The sequence below is a fragment of the Equus asinus genome, chromosome 2 (assembly GCF_041296235.1).
Source record: "Equus asinus isolate D_3611 breed Donkey chromosome 2, EquAss-T2T_v2, whole genome shotgun sequence".
NCBI lineage: Eukaryota > Metazoa > Chordata > Mammalia > Perissodactyla > Equidae > Equus > Equus asinus.
The window spans coordinates 57,754,168-57,775,135 of NC_091791.1; the positions used below are offsets into that span (position 1 = coordinate 57,754,168).

General features: G+C 36.5%; 1 protein-coding gene, 1 non-coding gene and 1 pseudogene across 8 annotated transcripts in view; 2 read left to right on the plus strand and 1 right to left on the minus strand.

The window, feature by feature from the left end:
• The window catches only part of CCAR1 (cell division cycle and apoptosis regulator 1), a 54,544-nt gene that overhangs the window by 17,284 nt on the left and 16,292 nt on the right, over positions 1-20,968 (plus strand). For all 7 annotated transcript variants that reach the window (XM_070488997.1, XM_070489012.1, XM_014862782.3 and 4 more), the window contains 11 exons: positions 262-376; positions 483-675; positions 4,389-4,518; positions 5,360-5,521; positions 8,047-8,272; positions 9,221-9,334; positions 9,890-10,056; positions 10,791-11,001; positions 11,820-11,903; positions 14,041-14,226; positions 20,479-20,670. In XM_070488997.1, the coding sequence (XP_070345098.1) occupies positions 262-376; positions 483-675; positions 4,389-4,518; positions 5,360-5,521; positions 8,047-8,272; positions 9,221-9,334; positions 9,890-10,056; positions 10,791-11,001; positions 11,820-11,903; positions 14,041-14,226; positions 20,479-20,670 (1,780 nt within the window). The remainder of the gene's footprint in view (positions 1-261; positions 377-482; positions 676-4,388; positions 4,519-5,359; positions 5,522-8,046; positions 8,273-9,220; positions 9,335-9,889; positions 10,057-10,790; positions 11,002-11,819; positions 11,904-14,040; positions 14,227-20,478; positions 20,671-20,968) is intronic.
• LOC123283648 (small nucleolar RNA SNORD98) lies at positions 9,694-9,758 on the plus strand. Its single transcript, XR_006524324.1, has one exon. It is a non-coding gene; the product is annotated as a small nucleolar RNA SNORD98 (small nucleolar RNA).
• Positions 16,693-16,793, minus strand: LOC123283593 (U6 spliceosomal RNA; annotated as a pseudogene).

The following is a 20,968-nucleotide window of genomic DNA, read 5'->3' on the forward strand; positions in this document are numbered from 1 at the left end:
ATAGAGGTTAGAAAGTGCTATAGAGGAAGGGACACAATGTTAGGAGACTATGGAGTGGAAAATGATTTCTTCCGCTTCAAACCCTGTGTTTATGTAAAGAGGGTGAAACATGATCAGTTCTAAATTAAACTAAGGGTAGAAGGTATGTCTGCTTTTTAAAAGCTTTTTAGGCTTCCATTCTAGTTATAGATTTACTCAGTATATAAGTCTTTTTTGAAGGAATCTTTTAATTGTATTTATATTTAACTTAATTTTTTCCAGTGCTGTCAAAGGGAAAACCCCCCAAGTGGGTGACAGAGTATTGGTTGAAGCCACATATAATCCCAATATGCCTTTTAAATGGAATGCGCAAAGAATTCAAACGCTACCAAATCAGGTATGTAAAATACTGAGTTAAGTATTATAGAAACTTGGTAATTGAATCTTCTAATTTACAAAGATTTTTCTTTAAAAAAATTCTTTATTTCTTTATTTTTGTTAAGAATCAATCCCAAACCCAGCCTTTACTGAAGACTCCTCCTGCTGTCCTTCAGCCTATTGCACCGCAGACGACATTTGGGGTTCAGGCCCAGCCGCAGCCCCAGTCGCTGCTGCAGGCACAGATTTCAGCGGCTTCTATTACACCGCTGTTGCAGACTCAGCCACAGCCTTTATTGCAACAGCCGCAGCAGAAAGGTACTGCGTGCACTGTACCTTAGCTTTGTATTAAAGATTCAGACTAATTCATACCTGTTTAGTTGTTGAAATAATGAGAGTATGCTTTTAATTACAAGAAAGGCAGGAGCTTCCAGAATACTTCAAAGGAAGCTTAAGTATCTGGTGTAGACAACTTCTACTTCTATAGCTATTTGGAAGTATTTTTATTTTATTGCTCTTATTCAAAGACATCCTCTTTGTAAACTTAAATATCAAAACTATTGATCCCTTGTCCTCCTATTGATACCTTATCTGTAATGGGAGAAAATGGTTTTGAGACTTACAACATTTTACATACATGTAGTTCTGATGATAACACTTTAAATTACTCATTGAACCATAGTGCGTCGAAGAAATGAACTGTTTTAAATTTTCTTTTGCAAATTATTTGAAAGTCTTGACATTTTCTTATCAAAGCTGTTAAAAATGATAGCCTTGGCTTAACAGAAACCTGCTTAATTGGTATTTTTTTAAAAAGTAATTATGGCATTTTCTCTTTTATTATGTGAATTATGACGCTTATACCAAAGTGATAAGACAGTTTGCAGTGTAACACGTTATTAAACGAACATTTGTAATCACCACTTACTTTCTAAATATGCATCCTTATAAAACTGTTTAAATTTGTTTTTGAATTTTAGATGTGTGATTCCATTTATATAGTCTTTTATACAGGACTTTTTTTTGTTCAACATTGTTTTAAAGTTTTTCTTACTGTTTATTCCATAAGGCTCTAGTTTCTTGATTTTCATTGTTGCATAATATTCCATTGTGTGAATATTGTATAACTTATTTGTTGTTCTTTGGTAAACTAGATTGTTAGTAGTTTTTGTTTTCTGAAATTGCTGCTTTGTATGTTCTCATATGTGTGTCCAGAGGCAATGTGCCTGAGTTTTTCTAGGGCCTATGCCTTAGTTTGGAATTGTAGGATCTGAGGGTTTGTGTATTTTAAACTTACTAGGTAATGAAAGGCTATTTCAAGCTACTTGGTTCTTCCATGTATCTGACCTTTAGTCCTATGATTTCTGATTTTTTTCCTCATCTTTTTCCTAAGAGGTTTTGTTTCCTCTTGTGAATTGGGACTTGAATACCATTTTTTCCCTGCCTTGGCTCAAGAAGAGATAAGGCTTCCGTGGAAGGGCTCAAGGAAGCAGTATTTCTGGTGGTGATGTGTACCGTGAGCTTGGTGGATGATTGGTAGGAGCAATGGAAGTAGGGTAGAAAAAAATGGAAGAGAGAAAAGAGGCATAGTGGGCTGGGGGATTTCAGGGAGTTGGAGGTATAAGGTTTAGTTGGCGGAAGGGTAGGGAAATCTCCATTGGCAACTAGGATTCCTTTTGGATTGGTAGCCTGTTAATCTTTAGCTGGCAGTATTTCTTAACATAAGCAGTCATAAGTTAGCTGTTTTTGTTTTGCTTTTGTGTTTTTGTTTTGTTTTCCTGGTCCTTCTCCCTTATTTTTTTTTTTTTAAAGATTTTATTTTTTCCATTTTCTCCCCAAAGCCCCCTGGTACATAGTTGTATATTCTTCGTTGTGGTTTCTTCTAATTGTGGCATGTGGGACCCTGCTTCACCGTGGCTTGATGAGCAGTACCATGTCCACGCCCAGGATTTGAACTAACGAAACACTGGGCTGCCTGCAGCGGAGCGTGCAAACTTAACCACTTGGCCACGGGGCTAGCCCCTATTTTTTTTTTTTTTAATTGAGTTCATAATAGTCTACTTCATTGTGAGATTTCAGTTGTACGTTATTTCTTGTCTGTCACCACATAGGTGCTCCCCTTCACCCCCTGTGCCCACCCCCACCTGGCTTCCCCAGGTAGCCACTGAACTATTTTCTTTGTCCATGTGTTTGTTTATATTCCACATATGAGTGAAGTCATCTGGTGTTGGGCTTTCTCAGTCTGGCTTATTTCGCTTAGCATAATTCCCTCCAGGTCCATCCATGTGGTTGCAAATGGGATGATTTTGTCCTGTTTTTATGGCTCAGTAGTATTTCATTGTATATATATATATACACCACATCTTTATTCAATCATCAGACGATGGGCACTTGGATGGTTTCCATGTGTTGGCTGTTGTGAATAGTGCTGCACTGAACATAGGGGTGCATATGTTACTTTGGATTGTTGATTTCAAGTTGTTTAGTTAGATACCCAGTAGTGGGATGGCTGTTCATATGGTGTTTCTATTTTTAATTTTTTAAGAAATCTCCAATACTGTTTTCCATAGTTGTTGCACCAGTTTGCATTCCCACCAGCAGTGTATGAAGGTTCCCTTTTGTCCACGCCCTCTCCCAACATTTGTTATTTTCAGTCTTAGTGACTATAGCCATTTTAACAAGTGTAAGGTGGTAGGTAATAAGTTAGCTGTTTTTTCCCCCAAGTTTTTATCATGAAAATTTTCAAGTATACAAAAACGTTGAAAGAACAGTATAATGATCACTTGTATACTTACAGCCTTGAGAAGTTAACATTTTACTGTCTTTTATCTGCATGTGTATACAAATATACACACTTTTTGCTTAATCATTTGAAGTAATTAGCAGGAATTGTGACATTTTATCCCTAAATACTTAAGCAGACCCTTCCTGAAACAGAACATTTTCCTGTATTACCACAATCTATTATCACATCTAAGAAAAAACATTTAAATATCCTGTTTATATTCAGATCTCCCCAGGTGTCTCCCAAATGTCTTTTAAGGTTGTTTTTTTGTTTCCTAAACAAAAAGCCAGTGAAGTTTCTTGCACTGTATTTGGTTATGTTTCTTTAGTCTTTTTTATTCTAGAATAGTTTCCTACTTTTTTTTTCTTCCTTTCTGACAGTTGACTTTTTGAAGTAATTGGACTGATGTGTAGATTCTTTTGGAATGTTGTGGTCTGGGTTTGTCTTGATTCCTTGTGATGTTTTTACCTGTTTATCTGCCATATAAACTATGAACTAGAAGCTAAGTCTGAAGACTTTTGGCAAGAACACGTTATAGGCGATGTTTTGTAATTCATATTGCATCACTCTAGGAGTCTCATGTTGTCACATTCTTCCACTGTTGCTGCTAAGTTTGATTACCTGGTCAAAGTGGTGGCCATAGTTCTCTCCATTAGGGTTTATTTTTTGTCTGTGCAGATAAATCTCTCGTTGATACTTTGGCAACCTGTGAATATCTTGTTGTACAGCAATCTTTGATTTAATGTCTATAGATCAGAGATTGGCAAACTGTAGCCGTTGGATTTGGTCCATGGTCTGGTTTTGTGTGGTCCCTGAATTAAAAGTGGTTTTTGCAGGGCCAGCCCTGTGGCCAAGGGATTAAGTTTGCATGTTCCACTTTGGCAGCCCAGGGTTTCACCAGTTTGGATCCTGGGTGTAGACATGGCGCCGTTCATCAGGCCATGCTGAGGCAGCGTCTCAGATGCTAAACCTGGAATATACAGCTATGTACTTGGGGGTCTTTGGGGAAAAGGAGGACTTAAAAAAAAAAAAAAGATTGGCAACAGATGGTAGCTCAGGTGCCACTCTTTTAAAAGAAATGATTTTTGCATTTTTAAAAGGTTACAAAGAAATACACAAATGGTTCTACCATTTGTGGGCTGCAAAGCCTAAAATATTAGCCAGCTTTTTCTGTCTATAAAATTTAACCAGGGAGTGCTTTTGAACTTTGTTTAAATAAGTTAATTTTTTTCTGTATCTTTTAAAGCTGGTTTATTGCAGCCTCCTGTTCGTATAGTTTCACAGCCACAACCAGCGCGAAGGTTAGATCCACCATCCAGATTTTCAGGGAGGAATGACAGAGGAGATCAAGTGCCTAACAGAAAAGATGACCGAAGGTATGTTTTTAAAAGTATGCTTTTGATGATGGTGATAGTTGCACAATGTGAATGCACTTAATAAAAATGGTTAAAATGGGGGGCCAGCCTGGTGGCGCAGCGGTTAAGTTCGCACATTCTGTTTCAGCGGCCCGGGGTTTGCCAGTTCGGATCCCAGGTGCGGACATGGCACCGATTGGCCCTCCATGCTGTGGCAGGCGTCCCACATATAAAGTAGAGGAAGATGGGCATGGATGTTACCTCAGGGCCGGTCTTCCTTAGCAAAAAGAGGAGGATTGGCAGCAGATGTTAGCTCAGGGCTAATCTTCCTCAAAAAAAAGGAAGAATCTTTGTGTTTGATGACAATCAAACGTTCTCACACTGATTTGGTATCAACCAGTTATGAATACACAAATGCTTACCAAAAAAAAAGGTTAAAATTGTAAGTTTATGTTATGTATATTTTACCGTAGTTTTTTTTGGGGGGGTGGTAAGATTAGCCCTGAGCTAACACCTGCTGCCAATCCTCCTCTTTTTGCTGAGGAAGACTGGCCTTGAGCTAACATCCATGCCGATCTTCCTCCCCTTTATATCTGGGATGCCTACCACAGCATGGCTTTTGCCAAGGAGTGCCATGTCCATACCCAGGATCCAAACTGGTGAGCGAACCCCAGGCCGCCGAAGTATACCATACACGCTTAACCACTGCTCTACTGGGCCAGCCCCTTACCGTAGTTTTTAAAAAGTTGTGTAAAAACGTATACTGTGAAATCTTGCTTGTATTGCCTATTATATTTATTTCATTAAAGAATTCTTCTGTAATGCCACAAATAATAGTAATTTTAGAAAAATTTGCTTTAAGTCGTGAAAGGGAGAGAGAACGACGTCGATCCAGAGAAAGATCTCCTCAGAGAAAGCGTTCCCGGGAGAGATCTCCTCGAAGGGAGAGAGAACGGTCACCTCGGAGAGTTCGACGTGTTGTTCCACGTTACACAGTTCAGTTTTCAAAGTTTTCTTTAGATTGGTAAGTTCTTTTTTCTCTCATTGTTTTATTCAGTTACTAATTTTTCAGTTTTGTACAATTTGGTAGAATGTGTTATGTTAAGAGAGATTTTTCATGCAATTTGAAGTTGCAGTTTAGTTTTTTACAAGGGTGCATTATTTCCATACGCTCATTAAGAATACCAGCTATTGGAAAAGGCAACCCCTATGTGATGAAATTGTTACTTAAAGTGAAAATCATTTAAGATCCAGATTTATTGATAACTTTATTAAGTTCACGTGTAGTGCATTGTGTATGATGAAGTGATAATACAGCAGTGGACCAATTATTTCACGTTAGCTGTGGCAATGTAGTATAATAGAAACATAGACCTGCATATATGCTCACAGACATGTAACATAGACATGTGTGTATGTGTATACTTAAATAGATTTTCAGCCTTTGGAATCAGAGGTCATGGGCAAGTTACCAAGAGTTCCTGAGCTTCAGTTGCAAAATGGAAATAGTTTCACCCAGCAGAATTATTACGAGGCTGAGTTCATGTGTCTAAAGCATATAACCCGGTGTGTGGCAGTTGTAGATACCCAATAATTAATAGTGATGGTGGGAGATGGTGACTAACTAGGAAATAGCTGCGAAGTTCTAATTCATAGACAGTTGATATATGATGAAGGGACAGGAAGAATCATCTAAAGGCCCTGGGACAGACAATTGTGAATAAGATAAATTAACAGTTGGAGAAAACAAACTGACGGTAAAGTAAGAAAAATGAATTATTAGCAGCATTTAAAGTTGGTTAGCACAGAAACAATAACTATGTATTTCAGTATCCTGAGAGGTTATTGCTGCATTTCAATTAAGTGTAATAATTAATATTCATAATATCTATCAGAAGTTAAAATTTCTATTTATTCAATTCTAGATTGAATAAACCAGTGTCCTTTATTTAAGCTACACAAAATCAAAAAAATTTTGCTTGAGAACTTTGCTTGATTGTTATGTAGTTGGTGTTCTTTTATTCTTATGGTCAAATCAGCAACTATTCTTAATTTATACTAATTTTCTTGTTGTCTCTATTTACTTGTATACTTCAAAATACCTAGTCTGCGTATTTCAGAGAAACTCATTAGAACCAAAACCACTTCTCCAGCCTCAAAGATGTTAAATAGAGCAGCTCTGCTTTATTATGGGAAGAGTTGATGCATAGGCTATAAATTGAACATTTATCTATCTCCTTCCAAGTTAGCCCTTGAGAGTTTTATTTCACCACTTTGAAGTAAATTCCCATAAGATCAAATGAACCCATTACAAATAGAAATGATTTCAAAGTTTCCATACCTCTTCTCATCTGTAGTTTTGATAATCAAAATATTTTTACAGTAATATTATAAGAGACCGTGTGCCAAGAAGTTATTCATTTGTACTTCTTATCTTTTGTTTTGTTATAGATTTTACTCCTATAGGGTAAAACATGACTTCAGAAATTCTGGTGATGGTAAACTAGGAAAATACTGCACATACTTTCTGTTTGCAGCACTTCTTTAAACAAAAACAAAACCCAAATATCTGTTTTTCACATTTTTACAATTTTGACAGCTGAATTTTATCCAAATAAGGTATAATGTTATCAACAACTGTAACTGACTATATTTCGTACTTTTAGGCTTCAAATAGAAAGACAGCCCTACCAAATATGTCAGTTCACATTTCATACCCTTGTCTTTAAAAAAGACAATGTAGTTGTATTTTCATCTTAGGAATTGTTGGTGTTTACCACTTTTCATTATGCTTTTAACACAAATCTCTTGGCTTTTTACCAGATTCATTTACCTTTGAGTTCTTCTTTAAAAGTTCTGCTTCTTAGGAAAAAGGAAATCACCTTTAAAAAAAACAGTATGCCAGATTTAAAAGGCAAGAAACTTATTTTTCTCTTTACATAATAAACAATCAGGTATGGATTTCAGAGAGAGGTATAAAGGGTAATCCGAAAATCATTTGGATTTTGTTTTCATTGGATTTTTATATTTAATTTTGAATGTAGCTATGTTTGATCTAGGATCTTTCTGTAGAATAAAGGTTGTTTTTTTTTCTATACTGTATAAACCTAACTGAGGAACACTCATACTAATTTGGTACCACTCTTATCCCCTCTGTATATCCCCTCTTTATATTATATATGAACCATAATTTTCTCAAAAATGCAGTTTCACCTGAGGCAGAACTGCTTTTGTTCAGATCTTCTCTGGAGCTGGGGTTGAAGTTATTTCAAAAGGTCTTCTCTAACGAGTTTTAAGCTACACACAAAAAGTAAAGAAATAAAGGTAACACTTAGATACCAGTTTTTTATTCAGCACTGTAAGTAAACGAATTTGAAAATGAGATTTTCATGTGCCTCTCTGCAAGTCTATACTCATTGATAATTGACTCTGTCCGTTTTGCATTGGCTTCAACCTATGTCAGGTTATATTTAGCTTCAGAATTAAGTGAGTGTTTGCATAATCTTTGGTATTAAGGCTATTTATTCACTACTTATGTCTGTTTTTCAGTCCTAGTTGTGACATGATGGAACTAAGGCGCCGTTATCAGAATTTATATATACCTAGTGACTTTTTTGATGCTCAGTTTACATGGGTGGATGCTTTCCCTCTGTCAAGACCATTTCAACTGGGAAATTACTGCAATTTCTATGTAATGCACAGAGAAGTAGAGTCCTTAGAAAAAAATATGGCCATTCTTGATCCACCAGATGCTGACCACTTATACAGTGCAAAGGTTTGTATTCTCCTAGGAGAGACAGCTAAAATTTTTGAGCATTTATTCGTATTAAGAATATATGTGGAGTTGATCTTCAGAAAGTGATTGTTAGGTTTAAGACTCAAATAGCTATGTTTTTTTCTTATCTGCCTGATTCTGTTTTGGTTATTTAAGTAATTTAATTTAACCTCTCTTTCCCTTACCTCTTAAGCTATAAAATTATTTATTGTTTTAACATTTTAAACCTTATAAAAATATGAAGATGAAGTTGATTTTATGGAGCTTTTTGTTATGTTTTATGACTTCCAGTAGCCCCAGATAAAACATAACGTTGGGTGAGTGCACTGCAAGTCTTCAGGGTAACGTTCAGTATATTGCTTATGGTCAATAGTTTTCTGCTATCTTAAAACATTGATCAAAAAGCATCCCTTGAACTACTCAGCCATAAGAAATGATGAAATCCAGCCATTTGTGACAACATGGATGGACCTGGAGGGTATTATGCTGAGTGAAATAAGTCAGAGGGAGAAAGTCAAGTACCGTATGATCTCACTCATAAGTAGAAGATAAAAACAATGACAAACACACACTTAGCAATGGAGATTGGATTGGTGGTTACCATAGGGGAAGGGGGGAGGGCAAAAGGGGTGATTAGACTCACATGTGAGGGGATGGACTATAATTAGTTTTTGGGTGGTGAACATAATATAATCTACACATAATTCAAAATATATTATGATGTACATCCGAGAACTATATTACATTATAATCCAATGTTACTGCAATTAAAAAAATAAAAAGCTATATGATTAAAACTATATGATTATAAGGTATCTAATACCATTACTGCTATAGCATTTTATGAAAAATTTTGGGTATCTAATGTGTAAGGATAATTAGTAGTGCTTGTCATTTTTTTACGTTACTTTAGACTTTTGACAGGATTGAATTATTTGACTATAATAGGTAATGCTGATGGCTAGCCCTAGTATGGAAGATTTGTATCATAAGTCATGTGCTCTTGCTGAAGACCCACAAGAACTTCGAGATGGATTTCAGCATCCTGCTAGACTTGTTAAGGTAAAATGAAAGATTTGTTTCAACTTTAGGGGTATAGTCACTTTGCTTATTTCTAACTGTATGTGTGTGTATATATGTAAAACTGAAAGTACCACCCTTTTAATCTTGTCACTTGGTTTAATAACTGATTTTAGTATTAAGGTACTCAGAATTTAATGATGTAGATGTTTTTCTCATTGCAGATTATGGCTGTATCTTATGTATATGTCACTAGTTCAACTGTCATTTTGCTGTTTTACATTTGTAGCATAGTAGAATCTTAGTGGTAATGGATTTAGTGTATCTTTGGATGCTGTTAAAGTTTGAATTATAGCTTTCTTTAAAAGAGCTCTTTATCTGAAGAAATACTTTAGAAGGATGAGTTATGATGTGTAAATCCTATTCCATTGCTGAAATGCAGTGTGGAACACGATGAACTGAACTCTTCCTTGACTGACAGATACCAGAGGTAGTAAAAATGATATTGGAAAGGTTTGTACCTTTCCTTTTCACGTATTTTATTTGCAATTTGACAAGTTGCATAATATATGTAAATGATTCTTTGTTTTGAATTAGTTTTTAGTGGGCATGAAAGGCAAGGATGAAGCCATGGCTATTGGAGGCCACTGGTCTCCTTCGTTGGATGGACCAGACCCAGAAAAAGACCCCTCTGTGTTGATTAAGACTGCTATTCGTTGTTGTAAGGCTCTGACAGGCATTGATCTAAGTGTCTGCACACAATGGTAAGTACCAATTCATTTCTTGATTAGAAATGTTTTTGTAATAGTTTATGTAGATGTTCTTGTCTATCAGCCTTCCCTCCCCCACCCTTATTTTAGCAACCTTGATCATGCAGGTAATCTCAAAGGAAAATCCCCATTTATAGCAAAAGTTTATTTGGTGCCAAAATGTTTGGGGGAAAAAGGATTAAGAACTAATCAAAATAAACTGAAAATTTAAATGTTTTGTTATGGTGTACTTTGGAAGTTGGATGTATGTTGAAAATATTTTTCATTTCATGCATAGCTGGAGAAGATCGTCAAGAGAGAACTTCATTTCATTATAATTCTTTTGTTATAAAATGATGTAGTTGCTGATTATTTTTGTTCAGCCATATTTTCTCTTGAGGCTTATTTGTCCTGTGTATTTTAGTATATTTCTTGTGTCTTAATTCAGAATATTCTTTTTTAGCACATGAAATCTGAACAGCTGTCCAGCTTCTTCAGGTATTCTCTAAAATAAGGGTAGCTCTGTAATCAAACATGAAAATGCCTTGGGGAACATATTCTTCTTTTAACCATAAAATATTGTACAAATGTACCAAAAGAGGAACTATGGCTTCTATAATTTTTTTTTCTTTAGACCAACCTCAAGTTCTTGCAGCAAAATTTCTTTACTTGATGTGCTACAAGTGAACTAGGGTCTTTTAAATGTATTTTAGAATTTTTTTTCCAACATGCTTCTTCCCTTGCAACAGGTACCGTTTTGCAGAGATTCGCTACCATCGCCCTGAGGAGACCCACAAGGGGCGTACAGTTCCAGCTCATGTGGAGACAGTGGTTTTATTTTTCCCGGATGTTTGGCATTGCCTTCCCACCCGCTCAGAGTGGGAAACCCTCTCCCGAGGATACAAGCAGCAGCTGGTCGAGAAGCTTCAGGGTGAACGCAAGGAGGCTGATGGAGAACAGGCACTGAACGCTAATCCCTTTTTCTATTTCCGCTTCTCACAGGCACAGGAACACAGGCACAAATGCACACCACACACTACATAACAAACACACATGGAGGAACATAACTGGTAACAGCGACTGGTAATCCAGCTTTCAGCAGTATAGTTGTATGTTCTTTCCTCTTAAAAAAAAAATTTGTCTATTAAACTAACTTTAAGAGTGCTGAGACCTCAAAGGAAAATAAGTTGTGCTTAAATTGCACAGAATTTTGTTTTTATCATAGGTCTAGTTGCTGGAATCTGGGACCAGTTGTTGAGCAAGAATCAGTATTAAGCCATTTTAAACATTTTGCCATTTTCTAAAATTTAAAAATTTTTCTCTTTCACGGTCATCAGTTCTAGTCATGGATTTTTGAAATTGGACAACCACAAGTCTGAGAGATTTGAAATTTCAGGCTATGTGGCATCGTCTTTGGTACATTTGAAAGGTCTGACTAAATCAGTCTTAACTTTGGGTGGCTTGAAAATTGGGGCAAGATCACACACTGTGTGGTTAGTGGAGACCGGCAGTGTTTGTGCATCCCTGATATCCTTTGTGTTGTAATTTATCACCCTTTTGTGTTTCACAGATCTGGCTTTGATTGGCTGATGAGTGTCTTTGTGATCAGTTAAAAGTGGTAGAATGTATGTACGTGGACTTGCCTAAATAATAACTTTAGGAGAAGACAATCTGAAACATTTGTGACCTTGCACAGATCAGCAACAGACTTTTAAAAATAAATTACTTTTATTTTAAGGTTTCAGGATAGTAATTATGTTCTTAACTTTGTACATCAGGATGAAGAAGAGAAAGATGATGGTGAAGCTAAAGAAATTTCCACTCCTACCCATTGGTCTAAACTTGATCCAAAGACAATGAAGGTAACTTTGAAAGTGATAGTATTTAATTTGAAATCTCTGAACAGGAGTAGAGAATGAGGAATGTTTTTCAGATAAAACCCATTAAAAATGAAGTACACTGATTTTATATAAGTATTCTATATTGTACTTATGCATATATGTATAAAATTTAAACATAAGGTATATTCATAAATCAGTTCATCCAATATTTGTTGAATGCAATATACAAGCACCTAGAGTGTGAGCAGCATTGTTCTCTGATTTGAGAACTGACCAAGAAGGCAGAATTTCTACACGTAAGGAATTTAAATTCTAGGAGAAGGGAAGAAACATAGGAAAAGATTATCCAATTTGTAAAATAAAATTTGCAAGTAAAAAGTGGATTGATAATACATGTGAACTGGGAAGGAAATTATAATTTAAAGCCTTTTTCTGAAAGTCTTTTGTTAACCTGTAGTAGTTTTTTTCCTGCTCTCCAGGGTCTTTGGACCTATTTTCTTTCTGCAGTTTTGCATCTCTAGGCCTATAATTTCAATGTAAATCCATAGATTCTGCATACATTTATTCTACATGATCAGAAGATCAGAGGTTGATCATTACTTGGTTTAGCAACTTATTTAGCATATAAAAGCTAATCTTTCAGTTAACGTCTTTTCTCAACAAAAAACAGTTTTTCTTTTTTATGAAACTATTTTTCGTTATGCTGAGGAAGATTCACCCTGAGCTAACATCTGTTCCAATCTTCCTCCTTTTTTGCTTGAGGAAGATTTGCCCTGAGCTAACATCTGCCAATCCTCCTCTTTTTGCTGAGGAAGACTGGCCCTGAACTAACATCTGTGCCCATCTTCCTCTACTTTATTTGTGGGATGCCTGCCACAGCACGGCTTGCCAAGCGGTGCCATGTCTGCACCCGGGATCCGAACTGGTGAAACCTGGGCGCCAAAGCGGAACGTGCTCACTTAACCGCTGCACCACTGGGCCAGCCTGCTACAAGTTTCTTATTTTGAAACTCGTGTTTCTTTTGATTATAAATATAATGCGTGCTTATTTTAAAAATTAGTACATAACATAAAAAATAGAAGAAAAAAATTACTCAAGCCTATCACTCAAACACAACCACTCTTAAAATTTTGATGTGTTTTCTTCCATTATTTTCCTGGGTATAAGCTTTGTGATTGGTTGGTTGGTTCTAATTGTGTTGTATAAAAAAAGGTGCTGTCTCATCCTTTTCAATTACTATTAGTGTTTCCTATGTAATTATTTTTAAATGTTCTATACTCTTCCATCTAGTTGATGTAGTTCTGTTTTCCTTAGATATTACTCTTTTATTAGATGTTTAGATTCTTCACTTTCTTCAAGGGAGGGCCTAGTGTAAGGAATGTTAAAGTTTTTTTTTTTTTCCTGTGTTTAGGATATTTCCTTAGGGTAAATTCCAAGAAATTAGAATTACTGGGTAAGAAAGCATTAACTTGAGGTCTGCCCCATGGGGTAGTGGTTAAGTTCACATGCTCTGCTTCAGCGGCCCAGGGTTCACAGGTTTGGATCCTGGGTGTGAACCTACACACAGCTTGTCAAGCCGTGCTGTGACAGCATTCCACATACGAGATAAAGGAAGATTGCCACAGTGGTTAGCTCAGGTCCAGTCTTCCTCACCAAAAATACATAAAAGAAAGCATTAACTGTTTTTTTTAAGTATCTTAAAACGTGCTGCAAATTATTTTCCAAAAATAATTGTTTGTCTTAACAAACATTTTATGAGCTGTACCAGTGTCCTTTTTTTAAAAAATAGTTTTGTTTTGGTTTCTTTCTTTGAGGAAGATTATCCCTCACCTAACATCTGCTACCAATCCTCCTCTTTTTGCTGAGGAAGACTGGCCCTGAACTAACATCTGTGCCCATCTTCCTCTACTTTATATGTGGGACACCTACCACAGCATGGCTTGCCAAGCGGTGCCATGTCTGCACCCGGGATCTGAACTGGTGAACCCTGGGCCACAAAAGCGAAATGTGTACACTTAACCCCTGCGCCACCGGGCTGGCCCACCAGTGTCCTTTTCACCAAAATTTTTAAACATCAGACAGAAGTTAATTGCACAGTATGTTCACTGTTTCAGTATCCTATTTTCTATTTCTGTGTTTTTATGCTCTGTATATTTAGGTAAATGATCTTCGAAAAGAATTAGAAAGTCGAGCTCTTAGTTCCAAAGGATTAAAATCCCAATTAATAGCCCGATTGACAAAACAGCTTAAGGTAGAAGAGCAAAAAGAAGAACAAAAGGAATTAGAGAAATCTGAAAAAGAAGAGGAAGAGGAAGATGATAGGAAATCTGAAGATGATAAAGAGGTATATACTAAATCACTTAAATGTGCTATTAAATATATTAGTTTATAGGGAGTTCTTGGAATATGTGTATGTATACTTTTATTAAGGTATAATTTACAGAACAGTAAGATTCAACCTTTTTAGTCAACAGTTTTCAAAGTTTTGACAAATGCGTAAATAGTTGTGTTGCTTAAAAAGGGGATACATTGTGGAAAATGCATCATTAGGCAATTTTGTCTTTGTGTGAATATCATAGAATGTGTTTACACAAACCTAGATAGTGTAGCTTACTTCACACCTAGGCTGTATGTTACTAATTTTATGGAACCGTTGTTTTATGTGTGCTACATCGTTGATTGAAATGTCATTATCTGGCACGAGACTGTAGTCATGTAACCACCATCACAGTCAAGACATAGAATAGATCTGTCACTCCCTAAAAATCCCCTGTACCCCTCTGTAAGCATTTTCTTCTCTCACCCTGCCAGCCTCTGGGAGCCACAGGTCTGTTTTTGTATAGTTTTGCCTTTTCCAGTATATCATTTCAATGGAACTATATAACCTTTTGAGTCTGACTTGTCTAACTTAGCATAATGCATTAAGGAAATACCTATTATGTTGTGTATATCAGTAATTTGTTCCTTTTTATTGCTTTTAATAGTATTCCATAATATCAATGTATCACAGTTTGTTTATTCATTCTCTATTTGAGAGACATTTGAGTTATTTCCAAGTCATGTATTTTTAGCTTCCCTTTTAAAAATGAATAATGTTACATTTTTTTAGTAAAGAAAATTTGTTAGAACAAAATTAAGTTCAAAGATGGAGTTCTAGTGAAGTGCTTGTCCTAGAATTTTGCTGTTTCTATAGCTCTGTGTTTGATTGCATTTCACTCCTGAAGATTCAGAGACTGTTTATTCAAGCCTTTTTATGCCTCAGTGTTGTGCCCAATAGAATAACTCCTGGATGCAGAAGCCTGTCATTTTTTTTCTGAATTTGAAAGGTAGCAATATCACAAGCGAGTTATAACACCAGTAATTGGACAAACCAGCATTATGTTTCCTAATGTATGCTTTATGAAGTATACGTCATTATTTATGAAGTATTTCTGCCAAAAATGTTTTACCTTAATCTGTGGGAAAACAGATAAATTTAGAATGTAAAAATTTCAAAGCAACTTGTCTGAACTTTTAAAAAATGTCCATGTAATGAAAGACAAAAGAACAAAACTGACTTGGATTAAAGGAGGTCAGTGAGACATGATAACTGAATGTACTGAGTGAAACTTGACTGGATCCTGGATGGGGGGAGAAAAGCCGTAAAGCGTATTTTTGGGATAATTGGAGAAATTTGATTATGGATATGGATCTGATATTCTATAGTATCGAAGCACTGTTAAGTTTCTTGGATGTGATAATAGTTTTGCAATTATGTAGGAGAATTACCTTGTTCTTAAGAGATGCATGGGTGCATGATTTCTTATTTTATTCAGAAGGTTATAAATATTTATTTTGATAGTGAAATTGTCTTAGAGTTGGCCAGTGGGAGCCCTTTCAAGTTGGCCTCTGTGCCCTTTGACATATCCTCATCATTTTTTGAGGATCCTTTTTTTGTAGCACAATACAAATGTTTCAATCTCGCTGTGTACTATCCCTGCCCTAGCTCTGGAATCAGCCATTTCCCCAGGAAGCCCTGGTACCTTTGAGTGAAGATTGGTAATGGTATTTAGAAGCCAACATGTGCTCATTGTTATGCAGTTCCCAACCCCTCTCAGGGAACAGAGCTATGGAATAGATATATATCCCTGTATATATATGCATACCTACATATATTTTTATATCTATATTTATTACATCTTATGTATATTGGAAGTCATGAGTTTATACTAATATCTCCACTTCTACTCCAGTGCCACAGAGTTCATTCTAATTTTCTGCCTTTCCATATGTCGAACTCCTTTCTCCAGTAATGAGAAACATATCGTCGTTATACTTTATATATTTGCTTACTTGCTCAGTTGTCCACTGCTCTCCCTCTCCCATCTGGATACCCTCCTTACTCTACTTTGGTCTGACTCCCTACCCTATGCTATTTCTCTGTATAGATGCCCTCTTTGCTCCATTTGAGTTTCATTACCTGGTAAGTGGGCAGCTCATCTGCTCTGGGCCATTGTAGCTCTCTCTCCCTGCCAGGTTCCACCCCTTGTATAGATGTCTGCTTGTCTTGGAGGAATTGCTTTAGAACTGAATTGTTCAGAACAGGAAGAGTAGAAAGAGAAAGAGAAAGCCAGTTTTCACTTGTTGATGGTGGTGGCCATTGGTGCTCAAATCCTAGATCCATTGATTTGTTGGGGTCGAAAAATGGTGATATTATAATCATCATTTTGTTTTCACGTCTCCTCATCTGCTGTTTGGTTACCCAGTGGTACAGTTTTACCTATTGGTAAATTCATATAGAAGAAGGCAAGATAATTCTTGATTCTTTTTTTTTTTAATAGAACGCTTCATGAATTTGCATCATTATTGTGCAAAGGCCATGCTACTCTTCTCTGTATCATTTTAATTTTAGAATATGTGCTTCTAAAGCAAGGACTGTTTTGTTTTTGTTTATCTAGTTGTCAAGATAATGAATTGGTTCCCTAGCATCTTAAGATGTTGTTTTTGTTTTTAAACATCCTTATATATTTATGGATTTAAACATATTTGATGGATTTCAGTCCTTTGCAGTTCTTATCCTTATTGAAGCTCAAATTGTCCTCTTTATTTTTTTGTTTTTTGGCCAGTGGATGGAAATACGTATATATATATACACAGTACTAGTATGAGTACCATCACCAACCAATATTATTGCTGAAACTAGTTTAAAAATATTTTTACATTTTCTATCCCTATTTTCTCCCCATTGTTTTTATGTTGTACTGTCAATATGATGTCCTAGCATGTAGCCTTATATTGCTGTACTCTCTTTTAATCCTCATTTAATCTAGGTTCTACAAGTATATTTCTAATGCCAACCACTAGTCCTTTTGTCATTGTCTCTGAAGCTCGCCTCTAGTAGATTGCTCAATTCATAGTAGAGTATTTAAGTTCTTGTATGTTTTATAACAGTTTGACTGTGCCCTTTAAACTTGAAAGTCAGTTATGCTGAGTGTAAAATCTTTGGCTCACATTTATTTTCCTTGAATATCTTAAATATGTTACTCTTTTTTTTTTTTTTTTTAAGATTGGCACCTGAGCTAACATCTCTTGCCAATCTTCTTTAACTCTTCTTCTCCCCAAAGCCCCCCCAGTACATAGTTGTATATTCTAGTTGTAGGTCCTTCTGACTGTGCTATGTGGGACACTGTCTCAGTGTGGCCTTATGAGTGGTGCCATGTCTGCGCCCAGGATTAGAACCGGTGAAACCCTGGGCTGCTAAAGCAGAGTGCGTGAACTTAACCACTCAGCCACGGAGCTGGCTCCGTTATTCTTGTTTTTTGATATAAAGTTTTACTTTCAAAAAATGATGATAATGCAGTTTGCTTTCTCATACAGTCCCTTGCTATTTTGCCTAGATCCACAAAATTTCTAATTTTATTAGAAATGTTATTTGATACTAGTCATTCTCATGGTGTGCTCTTTCAGTATGTAGTTTCAGATTTTTTTTTCCCCAGGAAAGTTTCTCATCATCAAAATTTTTTTGTGTGTGGTAAAATGTACATAAGTAAAAATTACCATTATATCATTGCTTAGTGTACAATTCAGTGGCATTAAGTACATTCACAGTATTGTACAGCCATCATTACTGTATATTTCCAGAAGTTTATCATCATCCCAAACAGTAGTTTTACTTACTAAACAGTAACTCCCCACACTCCTCTCCCTGTCTCCTGGTAACCTATTCTACTTTCTGTCTGAATTTGCCTATACTCGATATCTCATGTAAGTGAAATCATAGAGTATTTGTTCTTTTGTGTCTGGCTTCTCTCACTTAGTATGATATTTTCAAGGATCATCCACGCTGTAGCATGTATCAGGACTTCATTTCTTTGTAAAGCCAAATAATATTCCATTGTGTATGTATATTACATTTTTTTATTCATCTGTTGATGGACAGTTGGTTGTTTTCACCTCTTGGCTATTCTGAATAATACTGCTATGAACAAGCAAATTTTCTTAAATAATAGTGTTTTGTATTTGTTCTGTTCCCTTGCTTTTGTTTTCTTTAATTCTGTTATCTCATGTAGAACCTTTTTGCTTCCTCAATATTAGTCACCCTTTTTTTTTTTTCTTGTAAGGAATATGGTGTCTGAGGTAACATCTGTGCCAGTCTTCCTCTGTTTTGTATGTGGGATGCTGCCACAGCATGGCTTGGTGAGTGGTGTGTAGGTCCGTGCCTGGGCCCCAAACCTGCAAACCCCAGGATGCCAAAGTGGAGCACGTGAACTTAACTACTGTGCCACCAGGCTGGCCCTAGTCACACTTTTTTGAATCTTTTTCCTCTTCCTTTCTTTTTAATTTTTACGTTTTCCCCATTACAGTTGTCCTCTTAAGGCATTATCTCTTGAGTTTGCTTTTGTATTCCTTCTAGTTTATTCTTAAGTTTCTGAAACTATCTTTTCTTTCTGTTTCCTGAACTCTATCACTTTATTTTTTACTTTTTAAATTCTTATGCTGTTCATTCATATCTTGTACAGTTTTCTTGTGCACTTATAGTAAGTTAACATTTTTATCTATCTTGTGGCCAAGTCTTTTTGGCCCACTTTCGTTGTCTGCAGGGATGTAATTCTGCTCCTTGTTGTCTCTCTCTTTTTTATTTTTTGGTGAGGAACAATGGCCCTGAGCTAACATCTGTGCCAGTCTTCCTCTGTTTTGTATGTGGAAGCTGCCTCAGCATGGCTTGATGAGCGGTGTGTATGTCTGCACCTGGCATTCCAAACCCACAAACCCTGGGCTGCCAAAGTGGAGTGTGCGAACTTAACCACTGTGCCACTGGGCTGGCCCCTTGTTCTCTTTTTATAAAAATAGTAACTTTCTATGGGATTTGACCTCAATCCTTTACTGTTCCTCTTTTTTTTTTTTTTTTTTAAAGATTTTATTTTATTCCTTTTTCTCCCCAAAGCCCCCTGGTACGTAGTTGTATTTTCTTAGTTGTGGGTCCTTCTAGTTGTGGCACGTGGGATGCCACCTCAGCATGGCTTGATGAGTGGTGCCGTGTGAGCTCCCAGAATCCAAACGGGTGAAACCCTGGACCACTGCAGCGGAGCACACAAACTTAACCACTTGGCCATGGGGCCGACCCCTCTGTTCCTCATTTTTATGTGAATTTCGTTTGCCTAAAACTTTGTTAGAAAGAGGTTGCCTCAGATAGCTTTTCTAACTATACAGAGCTCTGTGTTTTGTTGTTCTCTTGTCTTGTCAAAACATATGGTGGCTTACTTTCTGAGATTCCTATCTCTATTGCCATCTCTCACTTTTATCTGGACCTCCTCCTCCCATGTCTCTGTTCCTGTCCTGATTGCTGTTGATTGTACTCCCAGAAGTTTCTCCTCAGTGTGGGTGCCCGTGCTGGAAGCATGGCCGGATAAATCAACTTTGTAAGTTCATAGGCTAGAATGTTCTAGGCCCTTTCAGATCGTAACACGGATCCCTTGTCCTCATTATTTTTAGGGGTAAAACCTTGCCTAATTTCACCTACTGTTCTTAAATTGACCTCCTGTACTTTCGAGTGAATGTCTAGTGACTGTTCTGTGGTTTTCCTGTTCTTAGGTCCATCAGACAACTCCATTACTTCCTTCTGCTTTCTCCCCACAGAGACACAAGTAACCCATAGATCTTTTGGTTCTTGTGGCTTGTCCCCACCCACTTGTATGTTGGGATGTTTTGGGACTACCTTGTCACCTCGTTTTGTTGTGAATGTACATGGATTTTGGTTTTGGATTCTGGATTGTTCTGTCTCTTTTTAATGTGGTGATTCAGGGGGATCCAAAAACTATGCTACCACCACTATTTTCCCAGAATCCCGTGACTTACATAATGTTAATATAGGTGGTGGTTTGTTTTTTCCCCTCTTTAGAATGTGGTTTCTTATGCTTGGAAATCCAAAAGAAAGAGGAGCCATAAAACTAGCATCCTCTATAGTAAATTTGAATTTTCCTCCCTTCCCAGGTCCCGTGGTTGGTATAATCACCATAAGGAGTCATGGAAATATTTTCCTATTTTCTTTACATGGTATACATTTGATTTACATACATAGTGTACATGGAAGTTTAAACATAAAATTTCAAATATATAGGAAGAAGAAAGAAAACGTCAAGAAGAAATGGAACGCCAGCGTCGGGAAAGAAGATATATTTTGCCTGATGAACCAGCCATCATTGTACATCCCAACTGGGCTGCAAAAAGTGGCAAGTTTGATTGTAGCATCATGTCTTTGAGTGTACTTTTGGACTACAGATTAGAGGATAATAAAGAACATTCATTTGAGGTAATGTTTTAAGTTTGAATGGGAAGCCAGATAAGGTCCACACATTTTGACTGGTTAATGTATCTCTTAAATCTCTTTTGAGTGCCTTTTTCACTGCTTTTGGTTTTTTTTCTTGCAGTTTAATTTTTTGAGAAAAAACAACCAGGTGATTTTTCCAATAGACTCACTTTTTTTTTTTTTTAAAGATTAGTGCCTGAGCTAACAACTCTTGCCAATCTTTTTTTTCCCTCCCCAAATACCCCCAGTACATAGTTGCTTATTTTTTAGTTGTGGGTCCTTCTAGTTGTAGCATGTGGGA